This window comes from Mustela nigripes, chromosome 4 (genome assembly GCF_022355385.1).
Source record: "Mustela nigripes isolate SB6536 chromosome 4, MUSNIG.SB6536, whole genome shotgun sequence".
NCBI classification, from domain to species: Eukaryota; Metazoa; Chordata; class Mammalia; order Carnivora; family Mustelidae; genus Mustela; species Mustela nigripes.
The window spans coordinates 51,947,600-51,964,306 of NC_081560.1; the positions used below are offsets into that span (position 1 = coordinate 51,947,600).

The 16,707-nt window shown below is 39.7% G+C and overlaps 1 protein-coding gene across 1 annotated transcript in view; it reads left to right on the top strand.

The window, feature by feature from the left end:
- Positions 1 to 16,707, top strand: part of IGF2BP3 (insulin like growth factor 2 mRNA binding protein 3) — a 147,852-nt gene that overhangs the window by 111,352 nt on the left and 19,793 nt on the right. Inside the window, exons 4-8 of the mRNA XM_059397520.1 lie at positions 1,462 to 1,743; positions 6,293 to 6,427; positions 7,698 to 7,820; positions 9,942 to 10,077; positions 11,606 to 11,731. Coding sequence (XP_059253503.1) covers positions 1,462 to 1,743; positions 6,293 to 6,427; positions 7,698 to 7,820; positions 9,942 to 10,077; positions 11,606 to 11,731 — 802 coding nt within the window. The remainder of the gene's footprint in view (positions 1 to 1,461; positions 1,744 to 6,292; positions 6,428 to 7,697; positions 7,821 to 9,941; positions 10,078 to 11,605; positions 11,732 to 16,707) is intronic.

Here is a 16,707-nt window from a genome sequence, read left to right on the forward strand (position 1 = left end):
TGCAGCAGAGGATTCAAGGAAGAAGAGAGGGCAGAATTAGGGGTCCTGAGAACATCTGCATGCCCTGGCTGCCAATTGCATGCTTACGGTGCCCTTTTTGATGTTAGAACTACTGCTTTTTTCCATCTTTGCATCCGAGTCAGAAACTGAATCTGCAAATAAGGAAAACAGTGTGTGAACTAGAAATGACCACTCTGAGCAACTAGAGAGAAACAGCTTCATGCCTGTTTTTCTTTCCCTGCCTGGGCTAAAGTCAGTGCCCATTGGAACACAGTCTGAGCAAAGACTGTGTAACCCTACAGAAAAAGTATGGGATCTTTACATGTTTTTAATTTTGTTATGCACTGGGGAGTGTATGTTCTTAGAAGTGTGCTTTTGAAATCTTGGCTATATCTTGTCTATCAATTTTTTGTTGAGTTGTCCACTTATAAAACATGTAGGTAAGTTAAAACACAATAATGTAGATGAATCTTGTAAGTAAAAGATGCCAGGCACGATAGTACTCATATATGTATACTCATATATACTTCTTAATATGAAGTTTGAAATAGGCAAAGTTAATCTGTTGGGTTAGAAATCTGGGGGAGGACTAATTACTGAAAAGAGGTCTTAGTGGGGCTTCTGGGGCATTGGTATCTCCTAGTTCTGGATCTGGGTATGCACGTTCAACTTAAGAAAATTCATTGTGCTGTATGCTAAAGATTGGGTACTTTTCCATGATAAGGTTTAAAAATGAAGAAAAAAGTGGAACTCCTCTGAAAATATAGAGATGGGTGGATGCATGGATGCATGGATAGATAAAGAAGAAAATAGCTTCATTTGCTCTTTTTGGTTCACCAGCACCCCTGCCTCTCTGCCCCAAATCAGATCATAAACTCCACAAGGTCAGGGAATGCTGTTTTCTGAGGGACTTGCTTATGATGGGCGCTTAGAATTTATTGACTAATTGATTATCCTGAGAAATAATTTCTGTGACTCTCCTGTAAATGGTCTAGGGAGATTTGTCCTTAAATTCTTACAGTGTTTTAATACTGGCGTTTTTTTAGGAGGGTGAGGTGAGAGAAGTACATATTTGTAACGTCTTTTCTGTTCTGATTTGGAAAAACAGGACAAGACAAAGACTGCCCACTCACTTCTCTTGCTATTTGGGTACTCATAAGCTGTTACTAACCTTACGGTAGTAACATTTTGTTAAACTCTTTCGATTAAGCTTTTTTATTTTCTGCTTTTCATTGTAGATGGTAAATATGTTCTCCTTGGAAGCTTGGTCTTTTGCGCGTTGCGAGTGTGTGTGTATTTGGGGGTTGGATTACGTGTGTTAAGGGGTTGCTGCTTATTCAGTGGCTTTATACAGAAGTTTTAGAACTAGTAACCCCGAGTGGAAGAGATGGGTATTGCTTTGCTGAAAGTTTTATAGAGCTCGATTTCTCTTCCCATACTCCGCTCTTTGTCACCTTCCAGAGCATTAGACAAGCTAAATGGATTCCAGTTGGAGAGCTTCACATTGAAAGTGGCCTACATCCCTGATGAAATTGCTGCCCAGCAGAACCCCTCGCAGCAGCCCCGAGGTCGCCGTGGGTTTGGGCAGAGGGGCTCATCGAGACAGGGGTCTCCAGGATCAGTCTCCAAGCAGAAACCATGTGACTTGCCACTACGCCTGCTCGTCCCCACCCAGTTTGTTGGAGCCATAATAGGAAAAGAAGGCGCCACCATTCGGAACATTACCAAACAGACTCAGTCTAAGTGAGTACTGGTGAGGCCGCAGCAGGTGTTGATGTTCTCCCCTTTGAATCTTAATAACAGAGTAAGTTCTTGTACTTGGTGTCCTTCTCCGTGTGGCTATGATCCTTCCTTGCACAGTAGTTGGGAATCCGGAAAAACCCTGTGATTTAATACCTTAGTGTTCACTTTATATAAATCTGAGGCTTAATCTCAAAGAAAAGTTCAAATTTGCACACATGAATGGAAAACAAATGATCCCTAATCCACTTCTGATGGGGGAGGCACTGATGAATAAAAGGGCCACTTCTTGGTTGTTTTCTGCTCCCCTATCCACACCCCCATCCCCAGGAATACCTGCCTGCAGTGTTTTTGGAAATAATTTTCTGGGTCCAGTACAGAGATGTTTTTTCAGTCTGGCTTTACTTAGTAAAAAAATCATCCAGCTTATGTTCCAAACTTATTCCATGTTTAAGCCTTGCAGTTAGATTGACTTTCTTTTTTTTCTTTTTTTTTTTTTTTAAAAAGGATGTTTGATAGCTTTAATAGGCCGATTTTAAGGGATTGGAAGATTCTCCATTAAACATTAGTGTTCACTTTGCAGGAGTAGAAAGCCGTATAAACAGACAGTAGCCCCAGTGCTGGCACATGGTTTGGTATGTCATATTTGAATGAAATGACTGGTTGTAAATTATGTTCAGTGCCCTTAAAATATGGCTAAGATACTCTATCAATTTAAAAGCTTCAATGAATTATATATTAGTTGTTCTGCTTTATTAACCATCCTGTTCGGCTGTGTGTGGAGATTTTGACACAAAGAAGCTTAGGAATGAACTGTCTTCAACCCTATTCTGTAAAGTGCACTAGGCACATCTCTGGGCAGCAGCTGCCGTATTTCCTGAAGAACACTGAGTGCACTGGGGAGAAGTGGCCATGTTACTCTATGCAAAAGAGTATGGAAATGGCCTTGGCCCAGCTACAGAGAGCTTTTTAAATTTAAAGTAAGGAAAATTATTTCATGTGGTCCAAGCAATTAAGCAGTCTTTTCCTGAAAGTACAGCTATGGTGCTGTGAGTATCTTGCTTATGTATGTTTGTTCCAATAGGCTTACGAGGCTATCCATGTTTATCATAGGCACCATGACTTTGTTGAGCTAGCTGGCTCATTTCTCATGCAGAACCCAAACGAACTGTGCTTACTGGTGTTGTTGCACACCCACTCTACCTGCAGACTGATGTCTGACCCTGCTTTCCCCAACCTTCCCCCGCTTTGAAGCCGGAGATGTTAGATATGGATTACCTTTGTGCTAAATCAGTGGTCTTTGACTTCATAATATTGGGAGTGGGGAAGACAGGTGAACCAGAGTTGGGATCAGTTTTAATCTTATTTGCCTGGTTTTAATATTAAAATTCGAGGGATCCTTGCTTTCTTGATCCACTGTTACCTGCAGAAACTAATTATTAAATGGTTTCCCTTCCTTGTCATGTGGCAGATTAGAGTTTTCCTTTTAAAGCTACTCATTTCCTTGTCAGAGGAAAGGGCTTCTGTTATTTAAATTGAACTGTTTGTTTTATTTAAAGCAGGAAGATGGAGGATGGAGAGGGAAGGGAAGCAATTTTAGTTATATCCGATGATTCATTTGCAGAGTTCTGCTGGTGGATTTAATTAACTCTTGCCATTGAACCTGGTCATTATTAGATCCTCTGTTTCTGGAATGGTCTCAGAGGGCTACCCTGATCTATAAAGCAGTATTTCTTCTCTCAGAGGATCAGAGTTTTGTAATCCTTAACACAGTGAATGGGTGGAAATAAACTAGAAGGAGGGAGATTAATATGTTACCTACTAGAAGATAAGCAGTACTTACAGTGGCGGGGGATTGAAACAGTGGTTGGAAAGATGATTCCTGAGATTGGGACTGTTCCCTGAAGCACTTTTTTTTTTTTTTTTTTTTTAAAGATTTTATTTATTTATTTGACAGAGAGAAATCACAAGTAGATGGAGAGGCAGGCAGAGAGAGAGAGAGAGGAGGAAGCAGGCTCCCCGCTGAGCAGAGAGCCTGATGCGGGACTCGATCCCAGGACTCTGAGATCATGACCTGAGCCGAAGGCAGCGGCTTAACCCACTGAGCCACCCAGGCGCCCCCTTGAAGCACTTTTTAATTATTTCTAAATGTCCCTATTTGTTTCATTTTTATATTGCCTTTTTCTTTTTTTCTAAGGGTTTGGAAATTTTTAAAAATTGAAGCATAATTACCATACAGCATTACATTGTTTTCATTACATTGTACAATATAATGATTCAACAACTGCATACATACTCAGTGCTTACCATGTTAAGTATCCTCTTAATCCCCTTTATCCTACCCATCCCCTCACCTACTTGTTGCCCTTATTTTTTAGTCTAGGTTTTTTTTTTTTTAAGATTTTATTTATGACAGAGAGATACAACGAAAGAGGGACCGCAAGCACAGGGGAGCTGGAGAGGGAGAAGCAGGCGCCTCGCCGAGCAGGGAGCCCGATGAGGGGCTTGATCCCAGGACCCCACAATCATGACCTGAGCCAAAGACAGAGGCTTTAACCCATTGAGCCACCCAGGCGCCCCTTCGTCTAGGTTTTAATTCTGAGATAAATCACCAGATTTCAAACATTTAAGATCGTGAAATCCAAACTTAACTTTATTGGTGTGATGAAGTGGTCATTCTTCTTATCTTTTAAACTAGAGTACATTTCATTTCATTTTTAAAAATTTCTTTTGGGGGTGAGTGAAAAGAGAATCTCAAGCAAAGACCTTGCTGAGCAAGCTTGGAACCTTGAGCCAAAATTAAAGAGTCGGAAGTTTAATCCACTGAGCCAGCCAGGCACCCTTGAAGTGGTCATTCTTAACGGCCAGGAGTTCTATAGGTTTTCTAATGTTCAAGTGGTTTAGAGGGACTTACCAGTACTTGATTTTCCCCAGACACACTTTTCCAGATAGCTGATTTTCTTTCTTGTATGTTGTAAATAACAGAAGACTTATTTTTTTATTTAATTCAACATTTACAAGCATGAAAAATTTTTTAAAAAGGAGGGTTACCTTTTATCTTATTCCTGGAGGTAGTCATTGTTAAGGTGAGAATGTAACTTTGTAGGCCGTGTTCCTTATACCCACTAACATGTATAGCTTTAAAAGAGAAATTCTATCATGTTAAGTTTTGTGTTGTTTCTCATGGAAGATGAAGGACCTCTTTGTTAGTTCCTGTAATTTGACAACATGTTTTTACACTGCTTAGATGACATGTTACTTAACAACCTCTTCCTGATGGGCATTTAATTTTTTTTTAATTTTTAAATTATTTTTTATTAACATATAATGTATTATTTGTTTCAGGGGTACAGGTCTGTGATTCATCAGTCTTACACAATTCACAGCACTCACCATAGTACCCTGATGAGCATTTTAAAGATAATTCCAATTTTCTTTCTGTGTAAATAGTGCCACAGTGAATATTCTTAGGCCAGCGGTGTTCAGGCAGTGGTGATCTAGCAGACATCATTAGGTCATGTCTGGAGACAGTGTGGTTGTCCCAACTGGATGAGGAGGTGCTACCGGCATCTAGTGGGCTGAGGCCAGGGATACTGCTGAGCCTTCTTCAGTGCACAGAACGACTCCCCCAACAAGGAATAATTGGGCCCAAAATGTCAGTAATGCTGAGGATGAAAAATACTACTTACAGGCCCACATATGAGAATGTATCTGTAGGAGATGTTACAAAAAGTAGTGTATTCTTAGGTCAAGAGATAAGCACTTCTGCTTTGGCAGGTCCTGCTTGTTTGGTCTACACTCCCACCAAAGTGTGAGTGCGCCCATTTCCATCCTCTTGCCAACACTTAATTTTATCTAAACTATTCGAAGCTCTGGAACCCTGTGACATCTTGTTTTGATGGATACGTATGTAATTACTAGGAAGGTTGAACATCATTTCGTTTTGATTAGCCATTTGGTTTTCTCAGAAGTAGAATTGCCATCTTCTGGAGTTCCATTGCTATCACTTCGTCTTCTTCTTCTTCTTCTTCTTCTTCTTCTTCTTTTTTTTTTTTTTTTTTTGTGGACTTTCCTCTATCAAGGAGGCAAAATGTGGAAAGAACCTTGCAAGAAGAAACAGATGAGCAAAGTCTCTTAGGATGGATAGTGGATATTCTGTGTGGCATAATGAGTTCAGCCTGGCTTGTGGGATTCCAACTCTGGCCCTCTTGGTTAGAGCAGAAGAAGCCCTTTTGTCTGAACCAAGGTTCCCTGACATGTCCCTGTCTGTGACACCAAGATGAAAAATTAGGCACATACTGCTTGGGAGGATGAAAAGATGTGCCTACTTGAGGAAAGGGGATGGGGGGGGTGGATATTCCTGGAATTCAAATTTTGTCTTTAAGACATCAAAAGTTGACAGCTTATCAAGAGTTTATACTCTTGAGGGAAGTGAGTCATCCACTCTTTCCCCGGAAGTCCTATGACTTTGAAGTTGGTACTTAATAGACTCTGCAATTGTGAATATGTGCTTACAGCTCTCCTTTCCTTCTTCCATTGCGCTCACCGTAAGAATTGATGTCCATCGTAAAGAGAATGCAGGCGCTGCTGAGAAGTCCATTACTATCCTCTCTACCCCTGAAGGTACCTCTGCGGCTTGTAAGTCTATTCTGGAGATTATGCATAAGGAAGCTCAAGATATAAAATTGTGAGTAAAGAGGATTAACCTGTGAAGATTTGATGTTCATGCTGTTTGATTTGGAATTCTAGGACACAGTTCTTAGGAATTGCCAACAAACACAAGGAAATGCTGTCCTGAAGAATTACGGTGGTTGGCACTATTGATTTGGTTGGAAAGCATGTCTTTTAAATGTTTCATTTTCTGTCATGTTTGGATATGGAGTGACTGCTGTGAGTGTTGGAAAGTCTAGCTGTAGAAGAAGGCACTTATGGGATAGGAAGCCCACCTAAGGACCAAGAAGTGTCCTTGGGATTTACCCAAAATATACCTCAAATCCTGACTCCTTTACTCTGAACCCATTGGAGCTCTGTTCTTGTTGTGTGCCCAGCCATACTCTGCAGCAGCAGGGAGGCTAGAAGCAGAGAAATACGTCATCCTGTGCTAAGGCAAACTGAAGATTTTTTTGGTTGTTCTGGGTTGAAACTCTAAATGCCTGTCCCATAGGAACTTGGAGTGAGCGGAGTTTGGATTCTTTGCCACTTGAGCTTATAGCACAGTGTTACCCTAAAAGGAGGGTCCAAAATTAGGTACTGGCATTAGCCTGGGAACCTAATCAACAGCACTCAAGTTGTAGGGACCTTTAATATGTAGTAAATATATTTTAGTTATAAGATGTGATATGTTGCTATAAGATTATAATTCTTTTCAAAATAGAGAAAAAATTTAAAGAGCTCACCATCCAGATAATACCTGTGACATTTTAAAGTGATAGGTATCTATTAGAAATTCAAAAAGGTACTCATTGAAAAGTGAAAGCCCCCCTTCCTGTTCTTACACTCTTCTCCTAAAGAGTAATCACTGTTGAGTTTCTTCTGTTTCCTTCTATACATTTTGCATGTATTTCTAGGAATGCATTTAAAAATTTATGGCAAAATCATACTGTTTTGTGTTTATACATTGTGTTCTGGTATTGGGGATTTAGGGATATGGATTTGAGTAGATGGTGTTTTCAGTGAGCTAAGAGAATCTATCCTTCGAAGATATTCCCTAAGATGCATAAAAGAAAATGGTTTTAAAAATTAACTTCACATGCTTGTTAATGGTTTTGTGTGTGTGTGTGCTCCCTCTAATCACGCACTGCTAGAATGTAGGTCAGCAGACTTTAAACTACCTGACATTATGTTTCCTGTATGGTAGGTAGAAAGTAAATGTTTAATGAATGGATATTATCTTTTTATCTAGGAGAAGGTTTACTTACTTACCCTGATTCTATGACCTTTTTCTTTTTTATTTACAGCACAGAAGAGATTCCCTTGAAGATATTAGCCCATAATAACTTTGTAGGCCGTCTTATTGGTAAGGAGGGAAGAAACCTTAAAAAAATTGAACAAGACACTGACACTAAAATCACAATATCTCCGTAAGTGCCTCCTTGCTTTCTTTGAATTAGGAAATTCTCAAGCACTGCTGTTAAGCTAGAGGTTATAGATCCAGCAGAGCTTCTCCCATCTTGGAGGTGTGTGGGCCAGCCTGGACCACCATACTTACATTTTGTTTCTCAAACTTAATCTGTTTTCGGCGTCTAACCCATATTGAAAGCATTATCTATTCCTACTAAAGACGCAGAAATCGCTAAATACTTTATATTCGTATTTTCTAGCTGAAGTCTTAGGTTTTTGACATATAATCCCAAAGTTGAAATATATAACCCAGATTATTATCCGTCACTGTGTGACAAATTATCCCAATATTTGGCAGCTTGAGACCATAGTAAATATGTATTGCTCACCTGAATTCTGTGAGTCAGGAATTCGGGAGCAGCCTAACTGGATGGTTCTGGCTCGGGGTCTCTTGATGTTGCTGACGAGTCCATGCTGGCTGCCGGTGTGAGGCTACATCACAGGGTGCTTGGGTGTCTTTAAGAATTGGTGGTTGTCTTCCCCCACAGAGTGATTTATCCAAGAAAGAGCAAGATGGAAGTGGCAATGTCTTTTATGACACAGCCTCAAAATCACATGCTGTTATTTTTCTAATATGATTTACACAAGTCAGCTCTACTCAGCAAGGGAGGGGATTACACTCTGGAGAACAGGTCATCTTAGAAGCTGGAAGCTGTTGTAAAGAAAAAAACACATATAATAAACAATCCTACCCTTCTTGAATTTTACACCTAGAAAGGGGAGGGCTTTAAGAGAAAAAAAAAAATTTAAAGCTCTTCTAAACAACTATTTTAAGAAAACCAATATGAAATCCTTAAGGGAGAGGTGAGTTGAGACCAGAGATGAAAAATACGCCTTTTTAGATCTATGAAATAGTCTTCCCTGTGTAGATGTTTACCTTTTTAGCAGATTAGAGAAAAACTTAAGGAGCACTAACCCATTCATCTGGCTCAAGTTTAACTTAAGACATTCTGCTGCTAAGTAGTGAAAGTGAAAATTTAATTTTATTTATTTACTTTTTAAAAAATTATAAAATTATAAAAAAAAATTTTATATATTTATTTGACAGAGAGACCGTGAGAGAGGGAATACAAGCAGGAGCATTGGAGAGAGAGAAGCAGGCTTCCCATTGAGCAAGGAGCCCAGTGGGGCTCAATCCCAGGACTCTGGGATCATGACCTGAGCTAAAGGCAGATGCTTAATGATGGAGCCACACAGGCACCCCAAACATGAGATTTTTAACTATAGTTATGGAGAGCTACACCGGTTTTCTGTATTGTTTCAATCTATTTAGTCTTTTTTCCATGGCTAAGAGTCTCCCATTGCTTCCTCTCAAGGCTGTTAACTAGCTCCTGCTCAGGCAGCCTCAGATGTCATCTGAATGGATTTTGAAGCTTCAGAGGGACCTAGGTCAAGGAGAGAGTTGCTGCATATTGCTAATGCCTTCTAACTTTTTAGTGGTCTTAATTGTCATCAAAGGATCATATTTTTTAGTCAAGACAGATTGATTTATGTTATTTTCTCCAGCTTACTTTGATCCAAACTCTAAAATTATTGGCAAAAAGTAAGTTTGGACACGTGAATTCTAGTTTGCTTTTTGGGAATATTACCATGATTATTTCTTGCTTGGTGACCCAGAAGATGCAATTGCATGAGAATGCCAGTGATGTGTAGAATTGGTCAGTGCAGACTAGGAACATCTTTTTTAAAGGTTATGTACGTCTGGTTCTTGGTTTCCACTAAAACTGTACATCACTCTGATCATTTTCTTTATTTCACTGTTGAAGTGTGAAAAAGGTTCACCTTGAAAGTGGACAAGAAATAAGTACACTTTGTTGCAAGCATGGACTTTATTGAGCTGTTTACACTTAGTATTTTTTACTGAGAAGGTAGGAGGGGAGAAGGATTCTGTCTGCAGCTTTGTGGTTCTTGGACTCATGTCTTCTGGGGCTTACTCAGTGTGCCTTGTGTCTGACCATCCGCTCTTACATAGCGCCAGCCACCATGGTTGGGTTTAGTTGCCATCTGTGGCTGAACTGTTATGAGCTGTCCTCCTCCCGTAATTTCCATTCTTTTTCTTTCTCCTCTTTTTCATTCCACAGATTGCAGGAATTGACGCTGTATAATCCAGAGCGCACCATTACAGTTAAAGGCAACGTTGAAACATGTGCCAAAGCTGAGGAAGAGATAATGAAGAAAATCAGGGAGTCTTATGAAAATGATATTGCTTCTATGAATGTTAGTTTTGATATTGGAAGACATGCCTTTATTTTGATGAACAGTTAAAAGATGTTTCAGTTGCATTAATATTGATGTCCTAAATGGTGCAAGCATTAGATGTAGCCTCTTGTTGATTTTTAATACCATAGTCCGTGTTCCCTGGGGTAGTTGGGAGGAAGGCTTTGTTTGACATCAGGCTTGGCTATCTGTGATTTTAGCAAATTTTTTAGTCTTTGAGCTTTACCTTCCTTATCTATTACGTAAGGCTAATACCTACCTAAAATGGCTAATATGTTAATTTGAAGAAGATTAGTATAGTAGGAATGTAGGCTTAAGGAGTAGGTATGTGAACTGGGTTTGAATCCCAGCTCTGTCACTTATTAGCTGCAAGTCTGTTCTCTTGGTTTGTCTCCAAGCATTGGTTTCCTCTTCTGTAAAATGGGGCTACTGTGCCTACATTGATGCCATGATTAGGACTGGGATTACAATGGATAACATGCATAGAAAAGCAACTATAAAGAATTCAAATTTAAAACTCACTTGGTTAGTCACAAACCCTGGAGACAAAAGAATTAAAAATGACAAAATCATTTGTCTAGCACAATGAAGGCAATTAAAGTGAATGGCTGACATTTCTTAATGGATGGAATGGTGCAGAAAATATGACATTTCAAAAGTCGTTTTGATTTTTCAAGTAAATGATTGAAAAAGAAAAAAAAACACTCCTCAATTGGGTCTATACATAAAGAAGGAAAATAGAGAAATGATACTACCTTTTGTGAGAGGAGCCTAGAAGAATGCTGATTGTTTTAGCCCACATGACTGGCTTCATGGCCTACCTTACCATCATCGCTGCTCATCTGATGTTTCAGAGTCCCTTGCAAGCAAATCCAACTCCATAAACCTTTTAAAGAGCTTCTCAAGTATGCTCACATCTCAACTCTCTTATCTCCACCTTACTTCCACAACCTTTATAAAATTGAACCAAAACAAAATTCCCTTTTTGGCTCCTGGATCTACTCCAAAGATAGGTTTAGTTGCCATAGTTACATGGAATGGGACCTGATTTCCAAAGATTTTGACTTTGTGGCATTTAGACCCATGGCCGCCAAATTTTATCTCCGCTTGTTCTATATATTTAATTTGCTTTTTAATGCATAAATCTTGTTTGATTACTTCTTCACCTAATGCATGTTTTTTAGTCTGTATTTACCGTGTGCCCATAGCATACAAAGTACATATTTGTTTAAGCACTCTTGAGCTGATCATTAAGGAAAGGAAGGGTGTTTCCTGCTTTAAGAAAGGTGGTGTAGCTTCACATCAAGGAGGGGGCAAATGAGCACCCGGATTTTAAAATACTAAGAAATATGAACAGATATCTATACTCAAGTATAATTACATGGAACATCTGCTTTGTTCTAAAGTTTGAGTCATAAAATGATTTTTTTCTTTACTAGACAAGAGATTACAATCTGAATATTATCACTTATAAATACTCATACTTGATTTTTTAATTGTAAAATGAGAGACATTTTTACTATTGCAGCTTCAAGCACATTTAATTCCTGGATTAAATCTGAATGCCTTGGGTCTGTTCCCACCCACTTCAGGGATGCCACCTCCCACCTCAGGGCCCCCTTCAACTATGACTCCTCCTTACCCACAGTTTGAGGTAAGATAATGTACGTTGGCTTTCTGTATGGTTGAGTGGGATGCAGTCAGAGGGACACAATCAGACTTTGTTGCCCTCAAGCAGTGTGACATTAAATGCTAATCATGACAAATTCTAATGTAAAACCTGGTCCCCATATGGTAGGTTCAGAGTCAGCACTTGCTTTCCATTTCCTATCAATAGAGCCTTTTTACCTCCCTCTTTGTAGAGTGGACTTGTAAATTATCCTTTTGAGCTTTTGGGGTGGTAGGGTTGTCAACATTGGTTTTTAAATATCGAAAGAAAAGTTTGAGACTTTGGGTGGGGGGAGGAAGTTATTTCTAAAAGATGAAGGAAAGAACTTTTAAAAGGCTTCCTTCATCTTTAACTTCACTTGGAAGTTAACTGCTTTGAAAGGTCAATAAAGGAGCGCTTGGGTGGCTCAGTCTTTGAAGCATCCGCGTTTGGACCAGGTCTTGATCTCAGGGTCCTGGATTTGAGCCCCATGTTGGGCTCCCCGCTCACCGGGAGAGTCTGCATCCCGCCCCTGCTGCCGTCTTCCCCACGCCTCCCCCGCCCGCCCTCTCTACATAAGTGCTCTTTCTCTCAAATTAAAAAAAAAAAAAAAAAAGTCACTAATAAAGACATGTTTTCCATTTTGAGTGTGCTTTTTAAACAGTGAACTCAAGCTAGTTTTGTTCACAGGTCTGTTGTGTATATGTGTGTGCAACCATTAAACAGTTTTCATTCATTTGTAAAGGTGTAGACTGTTAAGAAAGAAACCTTACTTTTATATTTGCTTTTTAAGAAGAACATTTTTCTGAGGTTTCAAAAATGGGAGACCAGTGATAGTATAAAAATAATTGCAGCATAACAGATACTTTACCTAGTAATTTTTTTTTGGAAAGTAGTCAAAAGTTCTGTTGTATAATTGGTGATAATTGGACGTAGACAGTCATGTGAAATAAATTTAGCAACATTCTAGGATCTTCTGTCATAGATTGTGTTTACATCTCTTCCTTCCTGTTTGACTCTTCCTTAATAGATGCTTTGAGTAGTACCTCCTCTACCAATTTACGAAAATGTCCAGCTGGAAATCATTCAGCGTTCCATCATAACATTGCCTAGACTACATGTAGAGTGAAATGCTTCTAGAATTGTATAGAGAACACAGATTGCTAAGATTGTTCACATTTTATAAAAAGATTTTATTTATTTATTGGACAGAGAGATCACAAGCAGAGGCAGAAGAGAGAGGTGAGGAAGAAGGCTCCCCTCTGAGTAGAGAGCCTGATGCGGGGCTCGATCCTAAGACCCTGAGATCATGACCAGAGCCAAAGGCAGAGGCTTAACCCACAGAGCCACCCAGGTGCCCCAGATTGTTCATATTTTATCAAGGAAGAATTTCCTTGGCCTGTCCTTAACCACCAGACTGTGTTAAGTGTTTTTCACATTTGACCTCTTGCAATATTTCTGCCTTTATGATCAGCAACTTCTGCATCTTCCCCTGCAACTCATCTGCCACTCTGAACATGTTTCGTCCTGGAAGCCATATGACCAGCCCATTAATCTATGGATAGGCATCAAAATTTCAGCCCCACACCAGTGTGAATAGATCCACCAGGCAGTGTCTGAAGCTTTCCAGCACAGCTGAAGGTGCTGTGAAGTAGCTGACTTGTGTGTACCTTGATGCTTAAAGGGGCTGGGGGGAAGGATCCCTGGGGTGAGAGTGCAGGTCCAGCCCAGTTCTGCCTGCGCTTTGTATCGCCATAGGTCACTCTCCTCTTTCCTCTGTGTTTGTTTTCAAACCTGCACAATGAAGAAACTGAACTAGATGAATTATCTTTTAAGGACTCTTCTCTCGAGTCAGACTTTTCTAGTTTTTACAGAATTCAAATATAAAACATTTAATAGGAGAGTCAAAGTGAGCCTAAAATAGGAATTGGAGAGAATATGGACTTAACATCTAATATGGCTGCTAGTTTTCTTTATTATAAATAGATGGTATTTGTCATGTTACTGAGTTTAGGGCACATGTATCCATGACACTTTTGTGTAAAATAGCATTGATTACAAGTGACAAGGAACTGATTATTTAAAGTTACTCTGTGCTGAAAAAGTTCTGTAAGCTGCATCTCTGCTAGGTGCCTTAAACTAGCTTTCTCTTTGGGCACGCCCCTTAATCTGTCTGTTCCTCATTTTGCCAATTTGTAAATTGAGGTGTCATTTAAATTCATCTCTCTACTGGTTACATACCATGGTCAGTAAAGCTTCTCACATTGCAAGTGGTAGGATTATAGAACATTCTGTCCTTTACACTTAAGTGGCTGTTTCAGTGCGGAAATTCCTAAAGTGATTGTTAGGTAGCTATTTTTAAGATTCATAAGTAATAGGAATGTTATGTAGATTTGCTCAGTTTTGTAATTTAGTGATACAGTTCTGTGTAATGGGTTCTTGTGTTCTAAGAAAAAATTAAGATTGTTTTAAGACAAGTGAGAGTATATTAAAAACATTATTTCCAAAGGACTTTTATGATTTTAAATGTCTGAGTGACTTAAAGCAAGTAGAGATTTTGTTTCATTTTAAGAATGGGGAAGAGAGTCAGTGACCTTTAATAAAAGCGAATCAAAAGTAAATGTAAGGAAGATCCCACCTGGAATAGGTGGTCTTTGCTTTTCCTGGGATTTTAAAACTAAATCAGCTAGGTGTAGAAGCAGTCAGTGAGATCAGAAGATGGAGAAGCTGCCAGTAGTAATGGTAGAAATAGTGCCAAGGGGAAGGAGTTCAGAACCCCTGAGGGCCTGGTGGTTCATGGGCAGGAAAAGGAAATTCTCTACTTAAATAGAATGTGGATAATCTTAAAAATCCAAGTTCTTTGCGGAATTCAAGTGGACATTTTATTCTACATGTATGTAGGCAGTGAAATAACAGAATCCCCAACTTCACACATGGACATTTATCTAAATGGGTTTAGGAGGTAGCACTCAAAACACTAAGTGCTGGGGCGCCTGGCTGGCTCTGTGGGTTGATACCTCTGCCTTCGGCTCGGGTCATGGTCCCAGGGTCCTGGGATCGAGCCCCACGTTGGGCTCTCTCTTCAGCAGGGAGCCTGCTTCCCTTCCTCTCTCTCTGCCTGCCCCTCTGCCTACTTGTGATCTCTGTCTGTCAAATAAATAAATAAAATCTTTAAAACACACACACACACACACACACAAAGTGCTAAGAAAGACAAATCTATCTATCTAGTTGGAGTCGTTGAAATTATGGTTATATTGCATGGGTTTGTGCAGATGAATGTGTTCTTACAATTTTTTGTAGATTTCAACTTAGCTTTATCTCTGCTTGCTAGTCTTAAACCTCAAAGAATGTGTCAGAAATTATGGGGAGAACTATTCCTGTAATCTATCTACCCTTTTCTCCGGAATGGAAAAAAATCTTTGTTTTTGTGGATTTCAGAAATACGGGCTCACTATTATCTTTCTCTTTAGAAATACATAGGTATATAATCCTATCTTGGAAATTTGGTAATATTTTTACAAACGTTATAATTAAAAGTAATTAATGGGAGCATTGTACTATTTTTAACTTAGTCTCCTCAAGGAATTCACCTTGATGTTCACCACAATATCATGATCACTCTTAAGAAACTTGGCAGAAGGGCTCCTGGGTGCCTCAGGCTTTAATCATCTGCCTTTGCCTCAGGCCATGATCCCAGAGTCCTGGGATCCAGCCCCGCATTGGGCTCCCTGATGGCCTGGAAGCCTACTTCTCCCTTTCCCACTCCCCCTGCTGTGTTCCCTCTCTCGCGGTCTCTCTAAATAAGTAAAATCTTTAAAAAACAGAGATAGGGCTGTGCCTGCGTGGCTCAGTGGGTTAAAGCCTCTGTCTTCAGCTAAGGTCATGATCCCAGGGTCCTGAGATGGAGCCTGGCATCAGGCTCTCTGCTCAGCAGGGAGACTGCTTCCCTTCCTCTCTCTCTGCCTGCCTCTCTGCCTACTTGTGATCTCTGTCAAATAAATAAATAAAATCTTTATAAATAAATAAATAAATGAGAGATAAAGAACAAACTTGGTGCACGGGCCCCTGGTGGCTCAGTCAGGTTAAGTGCTTTTGGCTCTGATCCCAGATGGGATGGAGCTCCCTGCTCAGCAGGGAGCCTGCTTAGCCCTGTGCCTCTGCTTGCCGCTCTCCCTGCTGTGTGCGCTTGCTCGAGCTCTCTCCGTCAAATAAAATCTTAAAAACAAAGCCAAAAATTTGGGACAATACTATTATTTGATATGCAGTCTGTACTTAAATTTCATACTTACCCCATAATGTTCTATTATATACCTGTGTTTTCATTAAAGAATCCAACTAAGGATTCTACATTGCAGTTGTCATGTCTCTCTAGTCCCTGCTTTTTGTTTTTAGCAGGAGTCCATTCCACGTGGTATCACCTACTGCCTACCCACCCTTGTTTTTTAATTCATGGAATGAAAAATTCAGCCTAATGGTTGGAATGCCACCTCATTTGGGTTTGACTGACTGCTTGGACATGATTAGACTCAGGGTTGTACCTTTTTTGAAGGCAGGAATACCTTCTCTGTGTCCCATTGGGAAGCAGATGATGTCATGTTGTTTCATTGTTCGTCATGTTGTTTGATCATAAAACAAAGGTAGTGTCTGAGTTCTGCATTGTAAGGGTACCTTTCCCATCTATGATGAAGATGTAATCAGTAGTACTTTGAGAATATGTGTCTTGCTCCCCAACATTCTTTCCCCCCGTGGGTTTTGTATCCATTACAGACATTTGCCTAATCATATATTACTCTTTTTATGTCTGTCATCTTCTACATTTCTTAGTTTGCAATGTTCTGTAAAGAGTAGGTTTCTCTACTATCTGCTTTACAAGGAAGAATTTTTGTTGTTATTGTTCTTTATGTTAGAATTACCCCAGACCTTTTGTGTTAGAGTCCATCCCCCAGCGCAGGAACTGGGGGTAATACTTTGTATTCCAA